Source organism: Miscanthus floridulus, chromosome 8, assembly GCF_019320115.1.
Source record: "Miscanthus floridulus cultivar M001 chromosome 8, ASM1932011v1, whole genome shotgun sequence".
In the NCBI taxonomy this organism is placed as follows: Eukaryota; Viridiplantae; Streptophyta; class Magnoliopsida; order Poales; family Poaceae; genus Miscanthus; species Miscanthus floridulus.
Window position 1 is genome coordinate 149,112,708 of NC_089587.1, and position 24,133 is coordinate 149,136,840.

The 24,133-nt window shown below is 51.1% G+C and overlaps 1 protein-coding gene across 2 annotated transcripts; it reads right to left on the bottom strand.

The window, feature by feature from the left end:
• Positions 1-16,617: 16,617 nt before the first annotated feature.
• On the bottom strand, positions 16,618-23,793 carry LOC136473672 (acetyl-coenzyme A synthetase, chloroplastic/glyoxysomal-like). 2 transcript variants are annotated; one of them, XR_010762711.1, is made up of 19 exons: positions 23,432-23,793; positions 22,921-23,067; positions 22,654-22,809; positions 22,395-22,517; positions 22,140-22,308; positions 20,403-20,485; positions 20,205-20,306; positions 20,046-20,134; positions 19,838-19,928; positions 19,410-19,523; positions 18,808-18,884; positions 18,647-18,725; positions 18,466-18,534; positions 18,205-18,380; positions 18,067-18,123; positions 17,869-17,959; positions 17,674-17,772; positions 16,940-17,183; positions 16,618-16,847 (listed from the first exon to the last, which is right to left on the bottom strand). XR_010762711.1 is itself a non-coding variant. In XM_066471321.1 (18 exons), exons 1-18 carry the CDS (start codon positions 23,645-23,647, stop codon positions 16,998-17,000), a joined length of 2,124 nt encoding a protein of 707 aa, XP_066327418.1. In that variant the 5' UTR covers positions 23,648-23,788; the 3' UTR covers positions 16,885-16,997. The 2 variants fall into 2 exon arrangements, 1 of the variants encoding a protein (XP_066327418.1); XM_066471321.1 differs by lacking the exon at positions 16,618-16,847 and having other exon boundaries at positions 16,885-17,183; positions 23,432-23,788.
• Between the last annotated feature and the right edge of the window lie 340 nt (positions 23,794-24,133).

Here is a 24,133-nt window from a genome sequence, read left to right on the forward strand (position 1 = left end):
ACTGGTGCGGTAAAATAGCCGGCCAGTCGCAAGGGGGGCGTTTGCGTCGAGCCAACGCGACCCTCTCTGCCGCAGATCAGATAGATGCTGGTGGTGGCCCCGCCCCGTGCCGTTCGTTCAAAGGGGCCTATAGTAATACTTATTGATGAAAACGGATCGGATATCACCGATATTACATTTGTTTTCATATTTCTATTCGAATTTGATTCGAATACGGATAGTGTCAACTACGTCGGATAGGATACGATTGGATATCGACATTATAAATATGCGATTTGAGTATTCGGATACAGATACGGTATCGAATGTTGGATATCCGGACTCAGATATGGACAGATCTCAACCCCTCTAAACGAATTCAGTTTTAAATACGATCAAAAAATATCCGTACCGTTTTCATCCCTACTAATACTACACGCCAAATCCAGAGCCGTTCGTGTTCGTCCTTCAATTTCTTCCATTTCCACCTTTCCGTTACTGCGCGACCGGACTCCACTCACGTGGAGGAGGCAGTGATACTGACAGTGGGACCAGGCGGTCAGCACCATCGTCGAAGGGACCACAGGGCTGGAGCGGTGGAAGCATTTGATTCTGATCCGAGCCACGGAGCCGACTTGGCATCCAAAATTTATAGTGCTAAATATTTGGCAAACCAAAAGTTAAATAAAAGTGTTGTCATAGATTTGGCAAGCTAAGTATGAGAGTTTGGTAAGTTTTGGTAGCAAACCAAACATTGACCAAAATCACAACTTGCCAAATCATTGGCATGACAAATTTTGGAAGCAAACCAATCGGACCCCAAGTCTTGGATCAAATTACAAACACACCCATGGGAATTTGATTTGTCATCATCAAATAATTCGCATTCGCGTCGAAAGCAGGCAGGAAAGCAAGGAATCCGAGTGATGGTGGAGAATCAATTTGCTGTGTCATTTAGAGGTTCTTTTTTTTTTTGAACGTAATGGTAGGAGCTCTGCCTTTCAATTAAGTGGGGAAAAGAGAGTTTATGTACAAACTAAGTTAGTCGAGGATAGGAAAGGAACCCCCCCTCAAGCATGCAAGACACGGCCCACCGGAGAGGGGGCATCTGCTACACATAATCGATTGCTCTCTTCCTTTGCTCTATATCATTTTTTATCTCTGAGGCCACCTGCGGCACCGTCTGTATCTTGTTGTCGAAGATTCTTCTATTTCTCTCTTTCCAAATGTTCCAGAAGGTGTAGATTAGTACCCCGTTCAGCCTCCTACGTTCTGATCTTGGCACTTTCGTTGCCACCTCTTCCCACCATGATCTGATATCGGTGGGTTGCACCTGGGGTTGCTGCTGGATCTGAGTGAAGTTCTCCCACGATAGGATTTGATTCCAAACCCACTTAGCGAAGGGGCAACATAGGCATAGGTGGAGGCCGGTCTCTAGAGGGCCATTGCAGAGCACGCATTGTTGATGGTGTGGCCACCCTCTCCTCTGTAGGTTTTGTGCCGTTAGAATTTTATCTTGCACTAAGATCCAGGCAAAAATCTTGCATTTGTTCTCCATATGCGCATTCCAGATCAACTCCGTACTGAAGGAGGCGAGCGAGCCTCTGACTATATTCTGTAGGCCGAGCGGGTGGAGTATTTCCCATCACCGGTCCATCGCCAGGTGATGGTGTCCTGGACGCCCTGCTGCAAGTGCACATCTTGTATTCGTATCCAAAGGGACACAAACTCCTCTATGTGGACAGCGGAGATGATTTTCCTCTGTAGTTTGCGTATCTAATTGTTGTTCCGGAGCTCTTGTTTCACCATTCGGTTTTCCTTGAAACTAGGCAAAACAAGTTTGGTGCTAAGTACCTCGGCGCGTGTCCATCGAGCCAATTTTGGTGCCAAAATCTAGTCTTTGCACCATCCCCCAAAGTTATAATGATTGAGGAGTTGAAGAGGAGACGGTCATCATCAGAACATGAAAGCTCAGAGCCGTTCCAAGGCTTGGAGTCATCCATCCATTCCTGCCAAAGCCATCATAACCGGAGGGCTCTCCCAAATCTATCAAGGTCGATGACACCTAAACCACCCAGATCTTTTGGCCTGGTAACAGTTGGCCAGTTAACAAGGCAGTGTCCGTCATTGGCGTTCTCCTCCCCTTCCAGAGGAACGATCTCCTGATTTTGTCGATCTTTTTCTTAGCCCATGCGGCTAGAGGAAACACCGTGAGGTGGTAGGTTGGCATGGAGGAGAGGACAGATGTTACTAGAGTGAGACGTCTCGCTCTGTTAAGCCATCTTCCTTTCTATTTGGGTAACCTCTGCCCGATACGGTCTATGAGAGGTTGCACGTGTATCTTTTGCAGTGCTCTGATGTGGAGTTGCAGGCCCAAGTACTTGCAAGGGAAGGTCCCTCTATGGCCGTTGAAAGGTGAGAGGACTTGGTCTAGATCAACGTCTGCGCAGCTGATTGGGTGCACCGAGCTCTTTTGTAGATTGATATGTAGTCCCGAGAATGATCCAAAAGCGTTCAGGATGGCTTTGACGGCTTGAACATCGTCTTTTGTGGGGCTGATGAAAATGGCGGCATCATCCGCATACATGGAGGTTCTCCATTTTGCCGCCGCGATTGGTAAGGGGGTGAGTATCCCATGGTCGGTTGCCCAGTCCAGCAGCTGTTGAAGCGGGTCCATAGCAAGGATGAATAGCATGGGTGAGAGTGGGTCTCCTTGATGGACGCCTCTGGCATGGCTAAAAGCGGCCCCCTATCGCCCATTAATCAAGGGTGTGGAAGTGGATGTACGTAGGAGGATAGAGATCCATTCGCGCCATCATTGTCCGAAGCCTAGGGCTTGCAGAATCTCGAGCAGGTACCCCCAATGAACCGTATCAAAAGCCTTGTGGATATCTAGTTTCATGAATAAAGCTGGTATCTTTTGCTTATGCAACCTTTGAACCGCGCCCTGGACGTATAGGAAGTTATCATGAATGCTTCTCTTTTTTATGAATGCGCTCTGGCAGTTGGAGACAAGTTGGTTGAGTCGGGGGGCAAGTCTGTTTGCTAACACCTTAGAGAAGATCTTTGCAATGCTATGGACGAGGTTGATGGGTCTGAAATCAGTAACTCTTGTTGCATCTGCCTTTTTGGGTAGAAGGATGATGCAAGCCGAATTTAGCCATTCGAAGCCCTGGGCGTTCAAGTTGAATAGGCTGTTCATTGGCGCCATTATATCATCCTTAATGATTTCCCAACACGCTTTGAAGAAGGCCCCCGTGAAACCATCCGGTCCTGGTGCTTTGTCGGAAGGCATGGAATATATATTGTATTTTATCTCTTCCTGGGAGAAAGGCAACTCTAGATCGGAGAGATCGTGTTGGTTGTATCCAAGGGATTGCCAATTTAGTGTGGAAACTCTCTGCATGGCAGCGCCAATGTGATTTTTAAAATACTCACGAATGACCTTTTCTTTCTCTTGATGAGCCACCGTGACCCCCCCATCTGTATGTAGACAATGTATGTAATTCTTTCTCCGGCGTGCGTTTGCTCGAGTGTGGAAGAACTTTGTGTTAGCATCCCCACAGCGAATGTACGTTAGTCTCGATCTCTGTCTGATTCTTGATTTTTCGATGGCCGCGAGTCCAGTGCTACGGGCTTTGAGGCGGCGACATAGGTGAAGTTCTATGGCAGTGAGCAACCTATGCTCTTAGGCTGCTTCTAATTGTAGTAGCACTTCTTTCACTATGGCGAGCTGCATCCTTGTATCCCCTATCTTCTCTTTCTTCCAACGCTTGATACCTTTTGCCACACGCGCCATTTTGATATGCAAGCGTTTGATCAGGAGAGCAGTGGTGACCGGTCTATTCCAAATGTCGTGGACAAGATCTTAGAAGCCATCCATCTTAGTCCAGTGATTTTCAAAGCGGAAGGAAGTGCTGTGATTGTGGTCAAGTTGCCCCTAGAGTAGCAGCGGTGTATGGTCCGACATGAGCGAAGGAAGGGAGTGCAAGAAACACGATGGGAAGGACAACTCCCACTGGGGGGGTACATAGTAGTCTGTCGATTCTAGTGAGCGTGGGGTTTTGCTGTTGATTGCTCCAGGTAAATCGACGGCCATTTAGCTTTATTTCTTTGAGTCCCAAACGATCGATCGTCGCTCTAAATGCCCCCATGAGACGTCGGTTGAGATTGGCATTGTTCTTATCTTCCGCCTGGTAGATGAGGTTGAAATCTCTGAGGATGAGCCATCTATCATTCTCCGGTGGCGGAATGTTTTTCAGTTCTTGGAGGAATTGAAATTTGGCCTCCTCCCCTTGCGGCCCATATACCACCGTAATTTGCCACCTTTTTCCATCTGCCCTCATGTTGATTTGCGCGGTTTTAGTGTTCGCGGTAAGTGCAACGTCGGAGAGGTCGAAGAAGTCTTCATTGACCGCAAGGAAGATGCCTCCTCGTGTTTGTTCCGCCGGGAGCACACTATAGGAGTTTTCAAATTTCGCTCCGACTGTTCGACGAACCACATTACATTCCATAGCTTGCATCTTTGTTTCTTGTAAACATACAATGGTGGCGCCGGTGGTTCTCACAAGCTCACTGACCGAGTCCTGTCGGGCACCATCATTTAGCCCCCTGACGTTCCAATTAAGTACCTGGCAATTCATCTGTGCCATATGTCAACTAGTGGTACCCTATCTAAAATAATTCTTTGGACGGAGACAAGTAGGAAGCCATCTGTTGGTTCAGTATAGGCAACAGGCACCGAGTTAAGCACATAGAGGCATAAGCACACAAAGATTACGAAAGCATCAACTCATGGTGGCCGATACAACTGAAAGCCGCTGGCTGTCGGCACAAAGATACAAAGCACTCGCTTCCTGCTCGCTGAATTCTTGCTACATCTAACTACCAGCTGACGGTTTGTTGCAGTGGGGTGGGCTAGCAACTGTAGGCCTCTAGCTGTCGCCGAACCCAAGCAGCACACAAAAGATGTGGAGCTCGAAGAGCTTCCATAGTGGCAAACAATTACTACCATTATTACATCGGACAACCCATTTGCGACAGCAGTCATCTAGGCGTGCGGCAGTGCCTCCTCAGCATCGAGGCCACACAAAGCCGTCATTGCCTTCATGGCATCGTCATTAAGTGGTCCCTTGTACAAGCTGAAGTAGCGCAGCAACGCGTCGTCATGGTTGAGTCCTCCCATGTCGAGGATGCCCAGTCTTTTCATCAGCACTAGCCTGGCCTTCGCTTGGGTGTCACCCCTTGGCCAATTCATGGCGGCTATGCGGACGCTTCTTCGCGTCGGGAGCAGGGGCCTCTTGCGTCGATGTGGTGTGTTGTGTTGGCGTGGCGGGACCTGGAGGCAGGGACTGTGAAATCCCCTATAGGAATTCAGATACCAGTGCATCATTGGCAGTCATCGTTTGGCCAACATTGTTTACCTCCTCGGCGTTGGCGTTCTATTCCGGCAGCAGTTGGTGAAGCTCATTTGCCATGCGTGTGCGGCTGGAGCAGTAACTGGGCATCCCGTGGACACGGCGCCTGGAGTAGACGGCGCCAGGGCAGAAACGCACCACCAGGGCGTTTCTGGCCTGCTGTGCGTGGGCGCGGAGCGTGCGAAGAGGGCCTGGCCGCCTGGCGTAGACCTGGCCCATGCAGAAGCGTTGATCAGCCATGAGGCGTGCACGCTGCTCTGTTACGATGTCATGGTCGTCGATGGGGGGAACCTGCAGTTCATTCAGACAAGGAGGAGATACATTTCCGGTCAGGTGCACCGAAGAGGAGCCGTTCGTTGGTTCGTCTGTGTCCTGTGCAGCGGCAACTGGAGGGTCGTTCGGTTCACAGGTTGGAGGGGCAGAGACCGAAGGGATGAAGGGCGAATCGTCGCATTGACTGTGTTCTGCACGCACCTTGGGAGGACTTGGCGACGGGTGGTTGTTGTTGCCGTTGCCTTCGTTGAAGTCCGGTGACTTGCAGCGCAGGCGCGGCGACGATGATTTTGAGCGCGGCGTCGTGTTCCTCGGCTCTGAGCGCGCGCGCCTGTGCGGCCTTCGGTGGGGCGCCATTTCCCTGCTTCGGGCCCTGGTTCTGCGGTGGACATCAGCCGGTGGATGACGAGGTGCTGTCGAGCCCCCGTGCCAGTATCTACAGCGTCGCCTTGGGTCGGCTGCCGTGCACCCTTGCAAGCCGCGTCACCGCCTGTGGTCATCTGGTGAGCCCCACAGCCATCCGCGTTGTTGTGCAGTGGGCGTCGGTGGCCCCCATGTTCCGGGCTATGGTGTCGTCGGCCACCGTGCCTAGACGCCGAGCGTTCCCGCTCGCAGTCCTTGGGCGCCCGCGACAGGCTGCGGGTAAAAGGTCCTTGTTTGGTTTTGGTAATTGAGTGACAACCTAGGTGGACTAATTGTGTTTATGTGAGATACACAGGTGATTAGTCCATAGGTACATGTGTGTGAGCAACATATGCCATGAAGGTGAAAATGGCTTGGAGATGTTGCAAAGCTCACACATGTGATGATGAAGGAGCTTAAATGCACATGAGACATGACATTGAGTCATGTGATCAAGGTGGAGAAGATCAAGACAAGACTTGGCTTGATGGACCGGTTGCAAGTGTGAAGAGCAAGTCGAAGGCTTTGGAGTGATGGACCGCGTGGCGGTGAAGCTTGAGCAAGACTTGGCGCCGATGGACGATGGCAACGGTGAAGAGCAAGTAAAGTCAAGATCGATGAACCAATATGATCACGTGATGATATGAAGTGGATCATATCATTGTTGATCGTGTTGGTGCATGTGTTGCATCGCCATTGGAGGAGATGGAATGGAATGCGCAAGGCAAATGTATAACCTATGGCATTTCATTTCACCGGTCATTGGTGTGTAGAGAAGTTTATGACCGGGTTTAGGATAGATGACCGTACTATCAAGAGGGGCAAACTTGTTTGCATATCGGTCATCTAGTGCCACTCGAGTGATCTAACTTTGCATTGTCGCTAGGATCGAGTGGCGTGGCAAGTTGAGTGGCTAACATCCTTTGGGAAATGATTGTGAAAATGCTAACACACATACACATGATGGTGTACACTTGGTGGTGTTGGCACATTTACAAAAGAGGTGGTGTTTGCAGGCGCTTTCGGGAAAATGGAATGCCTATTTTCTATTGCGCCGAATACAAATTCTTGTGGTTAGCACATTGGAGCAAGGGTGAAGAAGTTAGAAGTGAAAACGAGTTAGTCGCGAAGACGCTGGCATCGGTGAAAGCACCAGACACTGGTAGGCTGACGTACGGTGACGCAGAAGCTGGAGTGTGACCGGACGCTGGGCTGCGTCCGATCAAGTGTGACCGGACGCATCCGATCGAGGTCGGTACCTTACTGGAAACAACCGGACGCTGGGGTTCAGCGTCCGGTCAGTTGAAAGCTGCTGTGTCTGGTCAAGTCAAGGGACCGTTGGAACCGGGACACGTGGCCGTCTGTGGGCGACCGGACGTTGAGGTCCAGCATCCGGTCAACACGACTGGAGCGTCCAGTCGGCCCGATTTTTGCCCAGTGAAGGGGGAACGGCTAGTTTAGCCCTTAGGGCTATAAATAGAAGTGGCCTTCGGCAATGGCTAGTGTGGAGCACCTTGGGGGACTTTTGTGTCCATGCTTGAGAGTGCTTGGGAGCCCTCCATCACACACATACTTGATAGTGATCATTCGATTGTGTGAGTGAGCGATTCTAGTGTGATTGCATCATGAGGTTGCATCGAGTGGCACTAGGTGATCGAGTTGCAAGCCGGTGGTGCTTGTTACTCTTGGAGGTTGCCACCTCCTAGATGGCTTAGTGGTGGTCTCCGTCGAAGTGCGTAAGAAGCTTGTGCGGCGCTCCGGAGAAGTGCTTGTGAGGGGCATTGTGCTCGCCCCGTGGGAGCCGCGAAGAGCAACTCTAGTAAAGCGTGTCATTGAGCTACCCTCACTCAAGGGGTAGGTTCTTGCGGTGCCCGACATGTGGGCTTAGCGGGTGATGCTAATTAGCCGCCGAACCACCAAGTGAGCGGTCGACACAACGGGGACTAGCGTGTTGGCAAACACGTGAACCTCGGGAGAAAAATCATCGTGTCAACCTTATTCTTCCCGTTGGTTTGCATCTCCGTTACACAAGCTTGCAATTACTTTTATACATATTAAGCTTGTGTAGTTGCTCTTGTAATTAGATAGCTTGTGTAGCTTGCTAATTACCTTCTTGCTTGTGTAGCATAGAAGTAGGTCCCTTGCGTGGCTAATTTTGTTTTAGTAACCTTGTTAGTCGCATTGCTTAGTTTGTGTAGCTAAGTATTTGCGCTCTCTAATTTGGCATTGGTTGCCTTGTTATTGAGCATTGCTAGTGAGCTTAGTTGGCTTTGTGCTTTTGCTTACTAGCATGTGTAGGAGCTCTCTTGTTGCTTAAAGTACTAGAGGCATAGGTTTGTGTGACCTTTCTCCTAGCATTGGTTAGGTGAGCTCTAGCTAGCCCGGCACCTTTGTTGCTTGATTAGTATCTTTGGAAGGTGCTAGAGAACATAGATAGAGGGGTGTAGTCTTGGCTAGACCGATAGTTATAATTCCGCACTTGTTTCGGTTAGCCGACGCGATTATTTTTAGAAAAGACTATTCACCCCCCCTCTAGTCCGCCATCTCGACCCTTCAGCGGGTGAGCCGCGAGTACCACCTGTCCCCCTGGCGTTCACGGCGCCCACGATGGTCTCTGTCGTCGTCGCGGTGTCCACCTTGAGTGTCAGCCGGTGGAGGGTCGTGGCGGTCGCGCGGCATCCTCTCTCCATCCATGATCCCGTAGTCCCACGTGTAGACCCGGGGAGCAGCAGCCCGGCCGTCTCTGTCCGGAGGGTCCTCCACCATGTCAAGGTGCACCAGCACCCTGAAGGTGAGTCCTCGGCGACCGCGGGCATCCTGTGAACTATGGGCCTCTTCCTTTCTGCATGACAAAGTCAGCCAGGTTACCTTTGGGATGTCGGACGGGTTGTGCGTCTAGGCCCAGACGCAGAGTGCCCTGGTGTCGGCACGGTCCAGCAAGGTCTTCTCAACGTAGTCGATGTCGCAAGCTCTAGCGACTGCCCTCTTGGCGATGCTCTCGTTCCAGGCATGGAGGGGGATGCCCTCAAGGCATAGGCAGACGCGGAACTTGAGGTCGCAGATGTCTCCGTGTGTCACCAGCTGCCATGGCCTTGTGTGGATATCGAGGTTGCGATAGGGGAAGGTCCCCCGCGACACCGCTTCATCACGGTGGTGTCGGTGCTTGAAGTCAACGAAGAAGTCCTCAGGCGCGTGCCTGACGACGGAGACATCCTCTGGACGAACCGGAAACTGGTGGCAGATGGCCCGCTTGATGAGCTCCGGCTCAACCACTGGGCGGTTCCCCCCCAGCCAGGCCACCATGCCATGCATGGCGAGGCGGTCGAGTTCCTGGTCCATAGAGTATACGGAGAAAGCCACTGCACAGGTGTCCAGGGGACGGACAGAGGGGTCCCCGGGCCTAGCCATGCCGCTCACTTGCAGAGGTGGGAAGTTTGTGTCGTCGAGGGGAGGAGGAGCAGCCTTGGGCGGTGGGGGTTGCTGCCTGGCGGGTGAAGATCTGGCAAAGCACACATTGCTTTTATGTCCCCAGCGGCCACACGAGAAACAGCGCACTGGGTCTCTGCAGCTCGCCGCGGCGTGGCCAGGGGAGAGGCAGCAGAAGCATTTACCTCGCAAGCGTCGCAGCAGCTCCACACTGAGGTGATGATGCGCTGATATGACCTAGGTGGTTGAGGGTGTTGAATGCGCCTTGGTCTTGAACCCGGGGAGACGCCACCAGTATCTCAGGCGCACCATTGACCAGCCATCCTCACCTTCGCGTGAATGCGCCGCACCGGCCCTTTGCCACGCCCCGGTGACAGGTCTGGGTCTCCCCCCTCGGGAAGGGAAATCCCCCACAAAGCCGGGCGGAGACTGGAGAGTTGGAGATGACAGCCCGGCGGAATGAGCGCTGCGCCTCCCCATAGCGGATCTAAGGCAAGATCATGCAGGCGTAGCGCTGGTGGGGTAGTAATGCCTCACCGGACGGCAGCAGAGGGTAGAGGCGAACCTAACGCGTCTGGACGACGTGCCTCCCGTCCTTTCCGACCCGACAGCAACAGCAGCGGACGCGGCGGTGGTGGCGCCGAGGCGGAGGTCTGGCCTCGGAAAGGGGGCAGTGGACTCTCCGTGAGCCACAGCGGATGCAGCGACGGACGCACGGGGTGAGCAGCGGCGGGAGGGTTGTTCGATCTGTGGCCATGAGCCATCGCGAGCAGCGCGAGCGGGATGGGGAGGACGGCCGCGGGGAGGGGAGCGCGTAGAAACACGCGGGGACCAGGGGCCGCAGCCAGCGGCGGCGGATCTAGGTAGGTGGGCGGCGTACGAGGGCGGAGGCGGGGGTGGGGGCAGAGGAGGGGAGCGTAACGGTTCCATTCGCTTGGACCATTTAGAGGTTCTCAAACAAACTCAGATCTCGACCGATCTGAGTGTCGTGGAATCTCATAACAAACACACCACCTAGCCGTAGAACCTGATGAGTGATGTGCTCCGCTAACGGTGATCTAATCTAGAAAGGTTAGTGGTGCGTTGATTAGAGCAGAAATCGAGGAAAAGAGAATAAAAAAAAGATAGAGACCGAAAAAACAATGAGTAATGATGATGTTCGGATGCAGAAGTACGCGGCCAGGCCGAGTTTTGCTGTGCGGTCAAAACTTTGATGCCCCTCAGCTCATCTGAACATCTTGTACATGCCGAATATACTATTGATTACAGAATGAGATTTCACATGAGATACAGCACCTCTTTCGACAAGTTATCAAGGGAAACTACAATCCGTTCTTCTTAGAAGCTACCATCTAAGTTCAGTTCTTGAAGTAGCTCGCCGTGTTTCATTTCAGAAGCATGCCCTTGCTTTGTCTGAAACCAATTCTGTTTCAGAAACTCAGGAAAAAATGATTCTTTAATTTTGGGGAATGCAAAGCAGGTTTGATGAACTTATAAGTTCCTATGGTAAGATTGTCTCTGGATAAAATACTTGAACTATGAACATGGTTAGAATTTCACACAGAAACTAAAGTCACAAAACCTAAATATCACTAATAATGCAGAAAGTAAAAGGACTATCAAACTGAATCCCCAAAACAAGGGCAAAGTTTATCCAAACGAAACCAAATGAAAATTTAACAATTTATTCATATATTTATTGTGTCAATCAATAATACATTCTGATGGACCTATGATAGGATTACGGATCCTACCGCGTAGATCACGGAGTCTGTAGGGGTGAGAGGGAGGTGGAGCAGGCTGGGAACCTCGCTGCCGGCGGCTGGACGCCGTGGTGGAGGATGGGCGGCTACGGCTGTAGCCCTAACCCTCGCGTAGCTACAGTAACGGCGGCACAGTAGAGGCGGCTAAGGTTTCTCCTGGCTCACTGAGGAAGCCGGAAACAATAATATGTTTCTGCTTAATCTCACAAATAGAGTCTTACAAATATTTATATGTCTCTCTAATAGCGATAATTATAAAATAACCCTCTAGCAATACTATAATTGCGACAATTATATGGGCCATAGCCCTTTGGTGGCCGGCTTCCCTCCTAGCCCTTAGCTGGGCTACGATGGCTATAGGGGATGCCGGTCATAACATCTCTCCCCGCCTGCAAAAACAGCTCGTCCTCGAGCTAGAAATCGGGGTGCTCGGCGCGGAACTCCTCGAGTGACTCCCACGTTGCATCATCTGCTGATAGACCGCGCCACTTGATCAAAATCTTCCAAACACCCCGGCGCTGCTGAGCGCGCAGGGCGCGTTCCGGGCCTGGCAGGGCCCAGCCATCCAAAGCCGGTGGCAAGACACCAGCGGCAGTGGGGGGATCACCGCGGTGCTGCTTTAGGAGGCCCACATGGAAAACATCGTGGATGCGGGCGTCATCGGGCAGCTGGAGGCGGTAGGCGACGCGACCGATGCGCTCAAGCACGCGAAACGGCCCCGCCCAGCGTGGCCCCAACTTGCGCTTGGAGCGAGGGTCGAGGGACTGCTGCGTGGTGCGGTGAAGGAGACGCAGCCAGACCCACGAGCCCACCTTGAACTCCACATCCCTATGGTTGGCGTCGTAGTAGCATTTGGAGAGCTGCTGGGCTTGAAGGAGCCGCTGACGGACCTCAGCGAGCATCTCATCGCGGCTGCGGAGTATGGCGTCGGCGGCCTCGGTACGAGCCGTTCCCGGCTGGTACGGCAATATGGGCGGTGGTGGTCGACCGTAGATGACCTCGAAAGGCGTGGCGCGGAGGGCAGTATGGAAAGAAGTATTGTAGCAATACTCCACCCACGACAGCCAGTCCACCCATGCCCGAGGCCGGTCACCTGTAACACAGCGCAAATACATGGCAATCACCTTGTTGACCACCTCCGACTGGCTGTCCGTCTGAGGGTGGAAGGCGGTGCTCATGCGGAGCTTGACGCCCGCCATCTGGAAAAGGTCCCGCCACACATGACCGGTGAACACAGGGTCCCGGTCACTGACGATGGAGAGCGGAAGCCCATGGAGCCGTACAATGCCATCGAAGAAAGCACGGGCGACCGACGCGGCCGTGTAGGGGTGCCCGAGCACGATGAAGTGCGCGTACTTAGAGAAACGGTCGACGACGGTGAGGATAACCGACTTGCCGGCGACTTTGGGCAGCCCCTCGATGAAGTCGATCGAGATGTCCACCCAAACTTGGGAGGGCACGTCGAGGGGCTGCAGCAGTCCCGCTGGCTGCAATGCCTCCGTCTTTTTGCGCTAGCACGTGGTGCAGGAACGCACCAAGTCGCGCACCAGTGCCCTATCCCGCGGAATGTAGAACTCGGCACGGAGGCGGTGCAGCGTCTTCTGGGTCCCCTCATGGCCGGCGGCATGAGCCAGCAGGAGGACCTGGTGGCGGAGGTCCCCATGATCCGGCACGAAGATACGAGACCCGTGGAGGAGGAGGCCGCTGTCCAGGCGCCACGGCTCCGCGAGCTCCCCGACCTGGAGCTGCTGCAGCAGCCGCTGGCCATCCAGCGCCGTGGCTGTAGCGCGCCTGATGGCGTCGAGGAGGTCAAACAAAGGCCCGGACACAGCCACCGTTGCCCCGAGGGCGTCCGGTGACGGTACAGGCGCCACCGCCTCACTGTCGCGGCGTGACAGAGCGTCCACCACGGTGTTGAGGCGGCCCGGGTGGTACTCCACGGTGAAGTCGAAGCCGAACAGTTTGCTGATCCATTGGTGCCGTGGGACAGGAGACAAACGCTGATCAAGCAAAAATTTGAGACTGTAGTGGTCAGTGCGAACCAGGAAGGGGCGCCCCCACAAATACGGGCGCCAGTGGCGCACAGCTTGCACCAAGCCGATGAGCTCGCGTTCGTAGGCGGCGAGCTTGAGGTGGTGAGCTGCAAATGGCCTGCTGAAGTAGGCGAGGGGTCCCGCGCCCTGGTGGAGGACGGCGCCGAACCCCGCACCCGATGCATCGCAGTCGACCATGAAAGTAGCGTCGAAATCCAGCATCTGAAGCACGGGCCCCGTCGTCAAGGCGCGCTTGAGCGCCTCGAAAGCCGTCGTCGCATCGTCGTCCCACATGAACGCGTCTTGCCGCAAGAGACGCGTGAGCGGGGCCGCGATGATGCCGAAGTCGTGGATGAACTTCCTGTAGTATCCCGCCAAGCCCAAGAAGCCACGAAGGCCCCGGGCCGAGCGAGGTAGAGGCCACGCCGCCACCACGTCGACCTTGTCGGCGTCCATGGCGACACCGCCCTCGGCGATGACATGGACAAGATAGGTCACGGATGGCGCCCCAAATGAGCACTTGGAGCGCGTCAAGTATAGATGGTGCGCCCGCAGGGCGCTGAGGACGATGTTGATGTGCTGCAGATGCTCGGACCACGATGAGCTGTAGATGAGGATATCATCAAAGAAAACGAGCACAAACCGCCGGAGGTAGGTGCGAAGCACATCGTTCATCAGGGCCTAGAAGGTGGCCGGGGCATTAGAAAGCCCGAAAGGCATGACCAGAAACTCGAAGTGGCCGTGGTGAGTGCGGAACGCCGTCTTGGCGATGTCGTCGGGATGCATTCGCACCTGATGATACCCCGAGCATAGGTCCAACTTTGTGAAAAAGCGAGCTCCATGGAGCTCATCGAGGAGCTCATCGACCACCGGTATCGGGAACTTGTCCTTGGACGTCTTGGCGTTGAGGGCGCGGTAGTCAATGCAGAAGCGCCACGACTGGTCCGCCTTGCGCACCAGTAAGACGGGCGCCGAGAAGGGTGAAGTGGTCGGCCTGATGATCCCTTGGGTGAGCATGGCCGCGCACTGCCGCTCTAGCTCGTCCTTCTGTAGCTGGGGATAGCGGTAAGGACGCACCGCCACCGCGCGTGGTGCCCGGTAGCAAGTGGATGCAGTGGTCGTACGCTCACACCGGCGGAAGGCCCATGGGTTCGGTGAAGACTACGGCGTGCTGCTGGAGGAGGACGTCCAGCAGTGGCTGCCGTGGGTCGGGGGCAGCCGCGGCTAGCAGCTGTGTCGAGGGGGCTGGGGAGGGTGCAACCGCCCCTGCCACTCCCTGCCAGGTGATGCGGCGGCCGGCGCGCCAAAACGACAGGGTGAGGGCCTCACAGTCCCATAGTATGGGGCCCAAGGTGCGGATGAAGTCGAAGCCCATGATGAAGTCAAATCCACCCAAGTTGAGGCCGACACACGTGATGGCGAAGTCCTCGTCGTAGATGCGAATGGGCACGTTGCGCGCGATGCCCTCACAAGGCATGCGGTCGCCATTGGCCACCGTGATCCGCAGGCGCTCCCCGCCCGCCGGAACAAGGCCCAGGCGGCGCATGGTCTCCCCCGACACGAAGTTATGGGTGGAGCCCGTGTCGAGGAGGGCCAGGAAGCGTTCGCCCTTGATGACGATGGGCAGCAGCATGGAGTTGGCGGCCCGAATACCTGCAACAGCCTGGAGGGAGACCACAAGGGCGTTAGCGGCAGCCATCTCCGGGCCGGCTAACTCGCTGGACGGGGTGTCCTCAGTTGCCTCCACGGGAGTCTCCACAATGTAGTCGTCGACCTCCAGGTAGAAGAGGCGCTTGCACACGTGACCGCGTACGTAAGGCTCGTCACAGTTGAAGCACAGTCCCTGGCGACGGTGCTCCTGCTATTCGGCCGGAGAGAGCCAACGAAAAGTGGGCGCCGCCGGTGTCGGTGTAGGAGCGGCGGCCGCAGGTGGAGGACCGCTCGGCGTCCGCTGCTGTAGAGTCCAGGTTGACCGTAGGGGCGGCCGGGCGCCACGAGGCTGCGGGGCAGGTGGAGGTATGCAATCCTCGAACGCCCGTGCCAAGTACATGGCGGTTTGGAGGTCGGGCGGTGCGTGGAGCTGAACCTGCTTGCGGAGCTGGTCCGGCAGCCCGCCAACGTACAACTCCGCCTTTTGGCGAGCGGAGAGGTTGCGGGCGTGGCACAGAATGGCATTGTAGCGCTCCGAGTAATCCTGCACGGAAGAACCAAAAGGAAGGCGGGCAAGCTCCGCCAACCGTGTGCCCAGAACAGGGGGCCCGAAGCGGAGTGAACATAACTCGCGGAAGCGCTCCCAAGGGGGCATGCCCTCGTCCTGCTCCAGGGCGTAGTACCATGTCTGGGCAGCACCCCGAAGATGGTAGGACGCGAGCCATGTGCGCGCGGATGCTAGCGTCTGCTGACCGCGGAAGAACTGCTCGCACTGGTTCAACCAATTCAGGGGGTCTGCCGAGCCGTAGTACGTAGGAAACTCCAATTTGTAGAATTTGGGCCCCGCCTGTGCGCCCGCGAGGGCAGCACCAAGGCCCGGGTCAAGGCCCCCCTGCTGCTGGCCGCCCGAGGAAGAAGGCGCCCCGAAGAACAGCGAGCCGTCCACCCCCCCAGAGAGAGGACCGCCGGCAGAAGGCAGGGTTGGAACCGTTGTTGTCGCGATCGTCGTGGAGGGTGATGGGGTTGTCGACGTGGCTATCGAGTAGAGCGGAGCAAACGCCGTCACGGGCGGCTGCAGCCAATCAGGCAGCGGTGACGACGAGGCCGGCCATTGCAACAGATGGAGTGGAACTCCGGCCCCCGTCGACGGCATGCCGTAGGGGTAGGAAGTCGCTGGCGCAGTGGGGATCGGTGCCGTGGGCACCGGCGGCGGAGGCAGTGGTGGTGCGGGAAACGGCGGCGGTGGAGGCGCCTGGAGCAGGCCGGCCCACGCCGTCTGCATGGAGACCACCGCGTTGGCGATTAGATCAACCTTGGCCCCCAGCGATTCCAATGTCAGGGGCTGGGCAGAGGCGTTGGACGCCTCCGACAACTCCGACGACGCAGTGGTCGGCGGCGAAGTGGTCACCGGGATGGAGGAACTCAGAGGAGCAGTCGTCATCGAACCAGGCAACGCTGATACCAGGTTGATAGGATTACGGATCCTACCTCGTAGATCACGGAGTCTGTAGGGGTGAGAGGAAGGTGGAGCAGGCTGGGAACCTCGCTGCCGGCGGCTGGACGCCGTGGTGGAGGATGGGCGGCTGCGGCTGTAGCCCTAACCCTCGTGTAGCTACAGTAACAGCAGCACTGTTCACGCATGAACCGTAGAGACGGCTAGGGTTTCTCCCGGCTCCCTGAGGAAGCCGGAAACAATAATATGTTTCTGCTTAATCTCACAAATAGAGTCTTACAAATATTTATATGTCTCTCTAATAGCGATAATTATAAAATAACCCTCTAGCAATACTATAATTGTAACAATTATATGGGCCATAGCCCTTTGGTGGCCGGCTTCCCTCCTAGCCCTTAGCTGGGCTGCGACGGCGGTAGGGGATGCCGATCATAACAACCTATCTTGATATCTGATACAAAAGTTTAAAAAGAAACATCAACAACATGTCATCACATCCCACTTAAGTTCTCGATATTGAAATGCACATTCTACTCATCGTACACAGAGAAACTCAACATGCACTCAAAGGACATATCCACCATCCAAATTACATTGCAACCTAGCAATCGCTGAGCGCAATTAGCTGGTCAACCACAGCAGGTTCAGCAAGGGTGCTTATGTCCCCAAGTTCATCCAGTTGCCGTGCAGCAATTTTACGCAAAATCCTTCGCATGATCTTGCCACTCCGGGTTTTAGGAAGTCCCGGTGCCCAGTGGATCTTGTCAGGAGCTGCAAATGCCCCAATCTGCAAAACAAGGCATGATAAAATAATGTGAAGATGAAGCTTACTGTATTTTTTTGTTTAAATCACGCGAAAGAATTCAGCACTACAGGTAACAACGCAGATTTCTTTCTTTTTACAAATCAACCCAAAACCCACTCCAGCTGACTAAATTCTATTTCACATTTTCACCTCATTGCTAGAATTCTAGTTCATTCTTTTTCTTGGATTAAGAGATCAAATGAATTAGATGGTTAACCCAACAACACATTGGTTAACCTGCTGGCATACCTGATTGCAGGAGCCAATATAAGAAATGGCATGTCCAACAGGTTCAAGATTAACCGACTCCTACATCCTTTGTCTGCCCTAGTTTCTTTGTTGTCTTTCAGTTACAATCAACACACAGCTCACACCATTTTCCTGAACTCCGAAGGGTGTTTCATCTAAAGATTGTTGACTATCTGTACAAAATGTGACCTCTTCGGTCATAACATCCAAATAAACAAAATACCTGGTTGCGCACTGTCATTATAAGGCTTTTTCGTAGTTCCTCACTATATGGAACACCATCCACCAAAGTTACAAAAGCATAAATTCCTTGACCTTTGACCTGAAGGTAATTTATTAATTAAGAATCATATATGGTAGGATACCAAAGATAACGAGGCTTGAAAAGGGAGATAAAAAATAGCAGCAGCCTATATACCTCATGCTCAACACCAACAACAGCAGCCTCTGCACACTTTGGATGTGACACCAAAGCTGACTCAACCTCGGCTGTGCCGATTCGGTGTCCACTAAATATTCACATGAAGGGTAAGATAGTTATCACTTGAAAGTTGCCAATGCCATTCACAAACTAAAATTCTACCAAGTGACGACAAAAACCAAATAAGTAGCTTACCTGACATTGATGACATCATCTACTCTTCCAGTCAGCCAGTGGTAACCATCTTTGTCTCTGAAATGAAAAGGCTATTAGCTGAACTAGTTTAGTACGTTTCAATCCCATATAATTAGGATAAAAACTATGGTAACTTACCTGCTGCAACCATCACCAGTGAAATAGTACCCAGCAAATGGTTTGAAGTATGTGGTCTCGTATCTCTCATGATCTCCATACAGAGTCCGGAAAGCCCCAGGCCATGATTTCTTTATGCAAAGATATCCACTACATTCCCCCTCAATCTCTTGCCCTTTCTCATCAACAATGACCGGCTGTAAAATAAACAGACAGCAGTTCAGAATTTTAAAATAAATGGATCATATATCGTTTTAGATATGATAGATATATTGGGTTTACCTGAACACCAAAGAAAGGAAAGGTTGCAGAACCTGGTTTTTGAGGCCAGGCGCCAGGCAAAGGGGTGATCTAAAGAAAGCAAACACAGCAGTTCATATAACATTGACAATCACAATTGTTTTGTGTCCCCAAAAAAGAAAATATCAAATGTCACAAGAGGTGTAAACTGTAAAGATCTTACCATGAAACCGCCAGTTTCAGTTTGCCACCAGGTGTCTGATATGGGGCACCGGGAATCCCCAACAATATTGTAGAACCATCTGAAAGGAAGTAAAACAGACATATGACCTTATATAATTATGTCTGCACAAATTGTTAACAGTTGGCAAAAGGTCCACGCACCTCCATGCACTAGGATTGATTGGTTCACCAACACTTCCCAGGACTCGGAGAGACTTTCGAGAGTAACGTGTAACATACTTCAAAAGCATAGCAGAAAACAGAGATAAGGAATATTCAAAGCCGGTATATGAATAAAAAAATTTAAATGACTCAATTGTTGACATTATCTAAAACTACTAGTCATCCCATAAGAATTCAGCCTTGAAGTAGAAGAGGTTAGTTATTAGCAATGAAAAAAGAAGCAACAGCCAGAGATCCCCTCCCAATCATTTTAAGACAATCAGGTTGACTTAAGGCCCTATTTGGCAAGGATCCAGCTCTGAGCACCAACAAATAACTGGAGTTTGTATGTTAAAAATAAAGAACCTTTAAACTCTTTTTTTTCAGAATAGAAAGAAAACAACTCAACCAAATAACTCAGGCGTACCCACAGCTTCAGATCCACATATCTATGGAACTAGAAATACTTGGAGCTGGAGCTCTAGCAAACAGGACCTAAGTAATAGAAGTAATTTGATACCCAGCATCACATGACGTCTGGTTCAGGTAACCGTGTAAAGTTACAAAATTAAATCATGTATTGTGAGAGAAGCTGTGCATACCTCAGTGCCATCACGCATGAGTGAACGAACAAGAGTTGGGGCAGTGTAAAATATTGTCACATTGTACTTGTCCACAATGTCCCAGCATCGGCCCGAATCAGGGTAATTCGGAGTCTACATTTATGGTTCAAAGGAGTACTTTAGGAATAAGGAAATTGGAAAAAAAAAGGAGAACCCAGTAGGCTAGCTCACTGAAATTTGAGAAAATTAGAAAACATCCAATCACTACACCAAAACAAATACAAGCAGCCAAGCATTGTTCAAACTAGACTTTGGTGCTGTGAAGAATGAACTGCTATAAGTTCTCAGGCAAGAAGACAAGTTCAACAAAAGAAATGAGAAGAAAACTATCAAACCAGATAATTGCTTTTATTATCAGATACCACAATTTAATTTACACATTGACCAAAAAGCTTTAAGAAAAATACCCCTTCAAAAACGAGAACCGTAGCACCATTCAGGAGAGGACCATATGTTACATAACTATGTCCAGTAATCCAGCCACAGTCTGCAGTGCACCTGGTGCAAACAAAACAGTCGGGGTGGATAAAGAAATAGCAGCTTCTATGAATAATTCCCCACAAAGGAATGAGGATACATGCTAAAAAACACAAGAGCTTATGTGCTACCACCTACCAGTATATGTCAGTTGGCTTGTAGTCAAATGCGTACTTAAATGTTGTTGCAGTGTACACCATGTAGCCCCCAGAAGTATGCAATACACCCTACATAAGCTAAGAGAGATAAATATCCAGCTAATGCAATAGCTACTTAATCCAGCTCAGTTAGAAGTACCTTTGGCTTCCCTGTGCTGCCACTTGTGTACAAAAGGAACAATGGATCCTCTGCATCCACCCATTCCACATCACATTTGGTTGGAAATTTGGTCACAACATCCTGGAAGATATTGTGCAACAAATTATAACAATTTAGCAATGTTATTCACAGTAGATGACTACTGTATATAATAACAAAGTTTCTATTTAGGAGCACCTGCCACCAAACATCCCTTTCTGGTTGCCATTTTGTGTCTTCCCTCTTCATGGCTGACTGATTTTCATACGTCAAGCAGAGACCTAGTATTGGCACAATGAAAGTCTGCATCAGTGGACTATAGACCAGGTTATATTCAATGGTTCTTAGATGGGCTCATTGAATGAACCACATGCCAGAAAAGAAGTTTCTTTGACTATCGTTAGAATATAATTGAGGACTTGAGGTTGAGTACACTATACGCCAAATGCAGCAACATAGGATACCCAGGCCAATGCAGTGGCTAAACATCATCCAAATGCGACATTTTATACGATTCTGAAAAGTAAGTGGTTGTTTGCATCACAGGGCCTGTTGAAACAAATGTTTGTGTTAGTTTTAGTTTGTTTTTTTGTTCACATTTGGTAAGGGTAGGATATTGCCTGAAAATTAGCTTTCAGTTTTTCTGTTGCTACTCTTATTATTTTGAGTTCCGCGGAAACCAGGTGTGACTGAATTTCAGAAAACTAATACTTTGAATTTCACTTATCCTATTTTACTATATACTAACCAAAGAAGATGTTAGTCTCGCAGAATCTATATCCTATGGTTTTGGCGTAACATAAGATACAAACAACCCCTAAGAGTAATGGATTATTTTCTGGTGCCTCCTATATTGCCGGCAACTGAAATATCACCAGAGATTTGTACTTCCTGTGAGATTTGTACTTGGGGACGGGTTTTCCAGCTTCGGATGTGCTCTTGTTGGTCTAAAGAGTTTCCCTGGGAAGAAGGCCAGCACAGCAGTGGGCAGCGAAACATTGCTGGCCATGGATGGCATTCTGCTGGTTGTGTAGTGTTGTGCCAGTGGCGTCAAAGCAACCACCGAAAGATCTCAGTGTGTGCTGAAGTTTGCTAATGGCTCACCATTGCATGCAGGGAGAAACAAAGGGCGTGTTTAGTTTCCCTGCTCCGCCCAGCTTGCATGCATGGAGCCGTATAAAGCTGCCCGAGCAGGATGTTTGGTTGGCCGCTCATGAAAGTAACCAAACAACATCTCAGTTTTTTTGCATCTGCTCATGCAACTTCACCAAACGCTTTCTTTTCTGAACTGCGTCCCCTCATCCAGGATATACGATGCAACCCCCATCCGGTAACCAAACACACCCAAAGAGAACATCGTGAGAGAGGAAGAGGTACAGATTTGGAAAACAATGTTTGAATGGTTCGGTTGTCATCCAACGGTCAGCATTGGTTGATGGAAAACTACCTTATTTTTAGCCACATGTGACATAGCAAATCCCGTTTCTGTATCCCAATTCATGTACCTCGGTTTTCTTATCATTTGGATAAACAATAGATGGTCCCTCTTAACTTTGTTGTATTAAATCAAGTATGCTTGTGACCTGTGATATATGAGAGCGCCCCCCTAATTTGCAACTTCACGAAATTAGTTACCATTAATTTCCCCATGAATGTTTTATTAGACTAACTTCCTCAATTGGTTCTTTACCCAAATGTGGGATTAGTTTTGCTTGCCTCCCATAAATGAGCAACTACAGAAAAAAAAAATAACACATTGAGAACCCTAGTGTAACCCTTAGCTCTGTGTCTATCTTCATATGAGGTTTGTTTGGCATGATGTCGCAAGAAAACATTGATGGACAATGGGAAGAAATAACGAGTACAAAATAGCTGCCACCTGACAAAAGCTCAAAGTTATTGATGCGAATACCCAAACCAGATCCCAGTGCATACCTACAGAGACTCCATTCTTCTCACTTTCCACCAAAGCTGCGTCCACTATATCTTTGAGAAAGATGGGTTTGACTCCCCGCTTCACAGCATTGCACGTGATGACAAGCTTGGGCTTGCAATCAACAATCCTTTGGGCTAGAGAATCTGCTGAGAAGCCAGCAAACACAACCTGTACAAGCATGATGCATCACAACATAGAAAAGAAAACCGTTGACAAAACAACCAATATATATAGCTTGTAGTTGTAGCAATTACCGAGTGAACAGCACCAATGCGGGCACAAGCAAGCATGGCAATGGGAAGCTCCAGCAGCATTGGTAAGTAGATAATAACAGCATCACCCTTGCCGACACCAAGGCTCTTCAAGTAATTTGCAAGCTACAAACATAAAAGGACGGCTTAGACTTGTCATCTTCTTTGAGCCTCTGAATGCAAGTGTTGACATGTGTGCTAGTACATTTGCCACTCTCAGTTTTACTTTTGGCAAAATTTTCGGACATGAGCATGCATTTACCTGGCAAACCTTCTCCAGAAGCTGGGAATAGGTGAGCTTCCCATCCTGACCAGGCTCATTACCCTCCCAGTACATTGAAATCTTGTCCCCATTGCCAGACTCGATATTGCGGTCAACGGCGTTGTAACATATGTTGGTTTTCCCTCCCTTGAACCACTGTACAGGACCAAGAACCATAAGACGAATCAGAACCACTATACTATACCCGTTCTATTCCAAAGGAATGCTAAGTTTAGCTAATAATAACAACCATCAAGCAACGCTTACGTTGATCTGGACGGGTCCCTTGGTGACATCGAGGTTCTCCGAGCAGACCTCGGCGGGGTTCCACTTCTCCTTCCAGTAAAAGGTCTCGGCAATCTCCGACCAGAACCCGGCTGGGTTCTTGATGGACCTCTCATACATCTCCCGATACTGATGCCGATCATGAAAAATCACAGCAAGATCACAATGCTATTACATCACCAATTGTCGAAAACAAAATGAAAAACAAACACCAGTGCAGATAAATTGTCGTTCCCAATTTGGTCGTACTGTTTATGTCCCATAGTTGTCCCTGTCGGACTTTCCCAACAAGCCTGATCATGACTAACCTCTCTCCTCTCATGCTTGCAAAGTTGTACGACGCCCAAAATGAAAAGCGCCCAAGTGCTAAAGCAAACGCCTTACTCTAGAGCAAGCCATTGATTGGATCAAAAGACTCGATTTTTGCATTTGCTTCAACAGCAAGAATCAAGAAGCGCACGCGCGCGTCTGACGAGTACTAAGTTTCGGTCACCTGTTTCGGAGACGAGACGAGAGCGTTGGCAGAGAAGTCGGAGCTGGGGAAGATGAGGTCGTTCTCCTCGGCGGCGAGCGAGTCCCCGAGCACGACGGCGTTGATCCCGGAGATCTTGCCGGCGCCGGAGGGCAGCTCCGACATGGACTCGACGTGGCGGAGCTTGTCAGAGGAAGCGCCCTCCGCCGACGGCTGCTGGCCGTTGGCCGTGCCCATGGCGGTGGCTGGCGACGGCGACGGCGACTTGCGAGCAGGGGCGGGAGAGGCAACGAGATCCGGGCGGGGGGTGGGCGGCAGCGATGGCTACCGGTGGAGTCTTCTCTTTATAAACGGTGATGACCGATCGATCTGTGCTACTGCCGCCAGTGCTACCGGGGGTACCGGCCGAGTCCTCAGTGTTGACTTCCCTTCTCTTTATTTATTTTCCGTGATGACGATGAGATGAGATTTTCCTGCTAAATCGAATTGAATAATGCAAGAGCTTTGAATGGTACTGTATTCCTTTGGTTTCGAAGCGTACAAGATCTCACAAAGTCGGTTGGCTGTCGAAAAAACGGCTGATGCTGATACTAATGTTAATTTGTTATGAGAGAAAAATACTATTATTTTGCTAAAATAGTACGGCTGATAAGTTCAAGCGAACAGGACCACATGTCTTTTTTTTTCTTCTTTTTTTTTGCAAGTTTTTTTTTGACAGTTCTT

Bases quoted from the DNA above. Each gene is read 5' to 3' on its own strand.
- LOC136473672 (XM_066471321.1), bottom strand. From the start codon at position 23,647: ATGGGCACGGCCAACGGCCAGCAGCCGTCGGCGGAGGGCGCTTCCTCT. The intron at 20,486-22,139 runs GTATGCACTGGG...TGCCAATACTAG, and splicing joins GAAGAATGGAGTCTCTGTAG to GTCTCTGCTTGACGTATGAA. The intron at 19,524-19,837 runs GTATTTTTCTTA...CCATAAATGTAG, and splicing joins CGGTTCTCGTTTTTGAAGGG to ACTCCGAATTACCCTGATTC.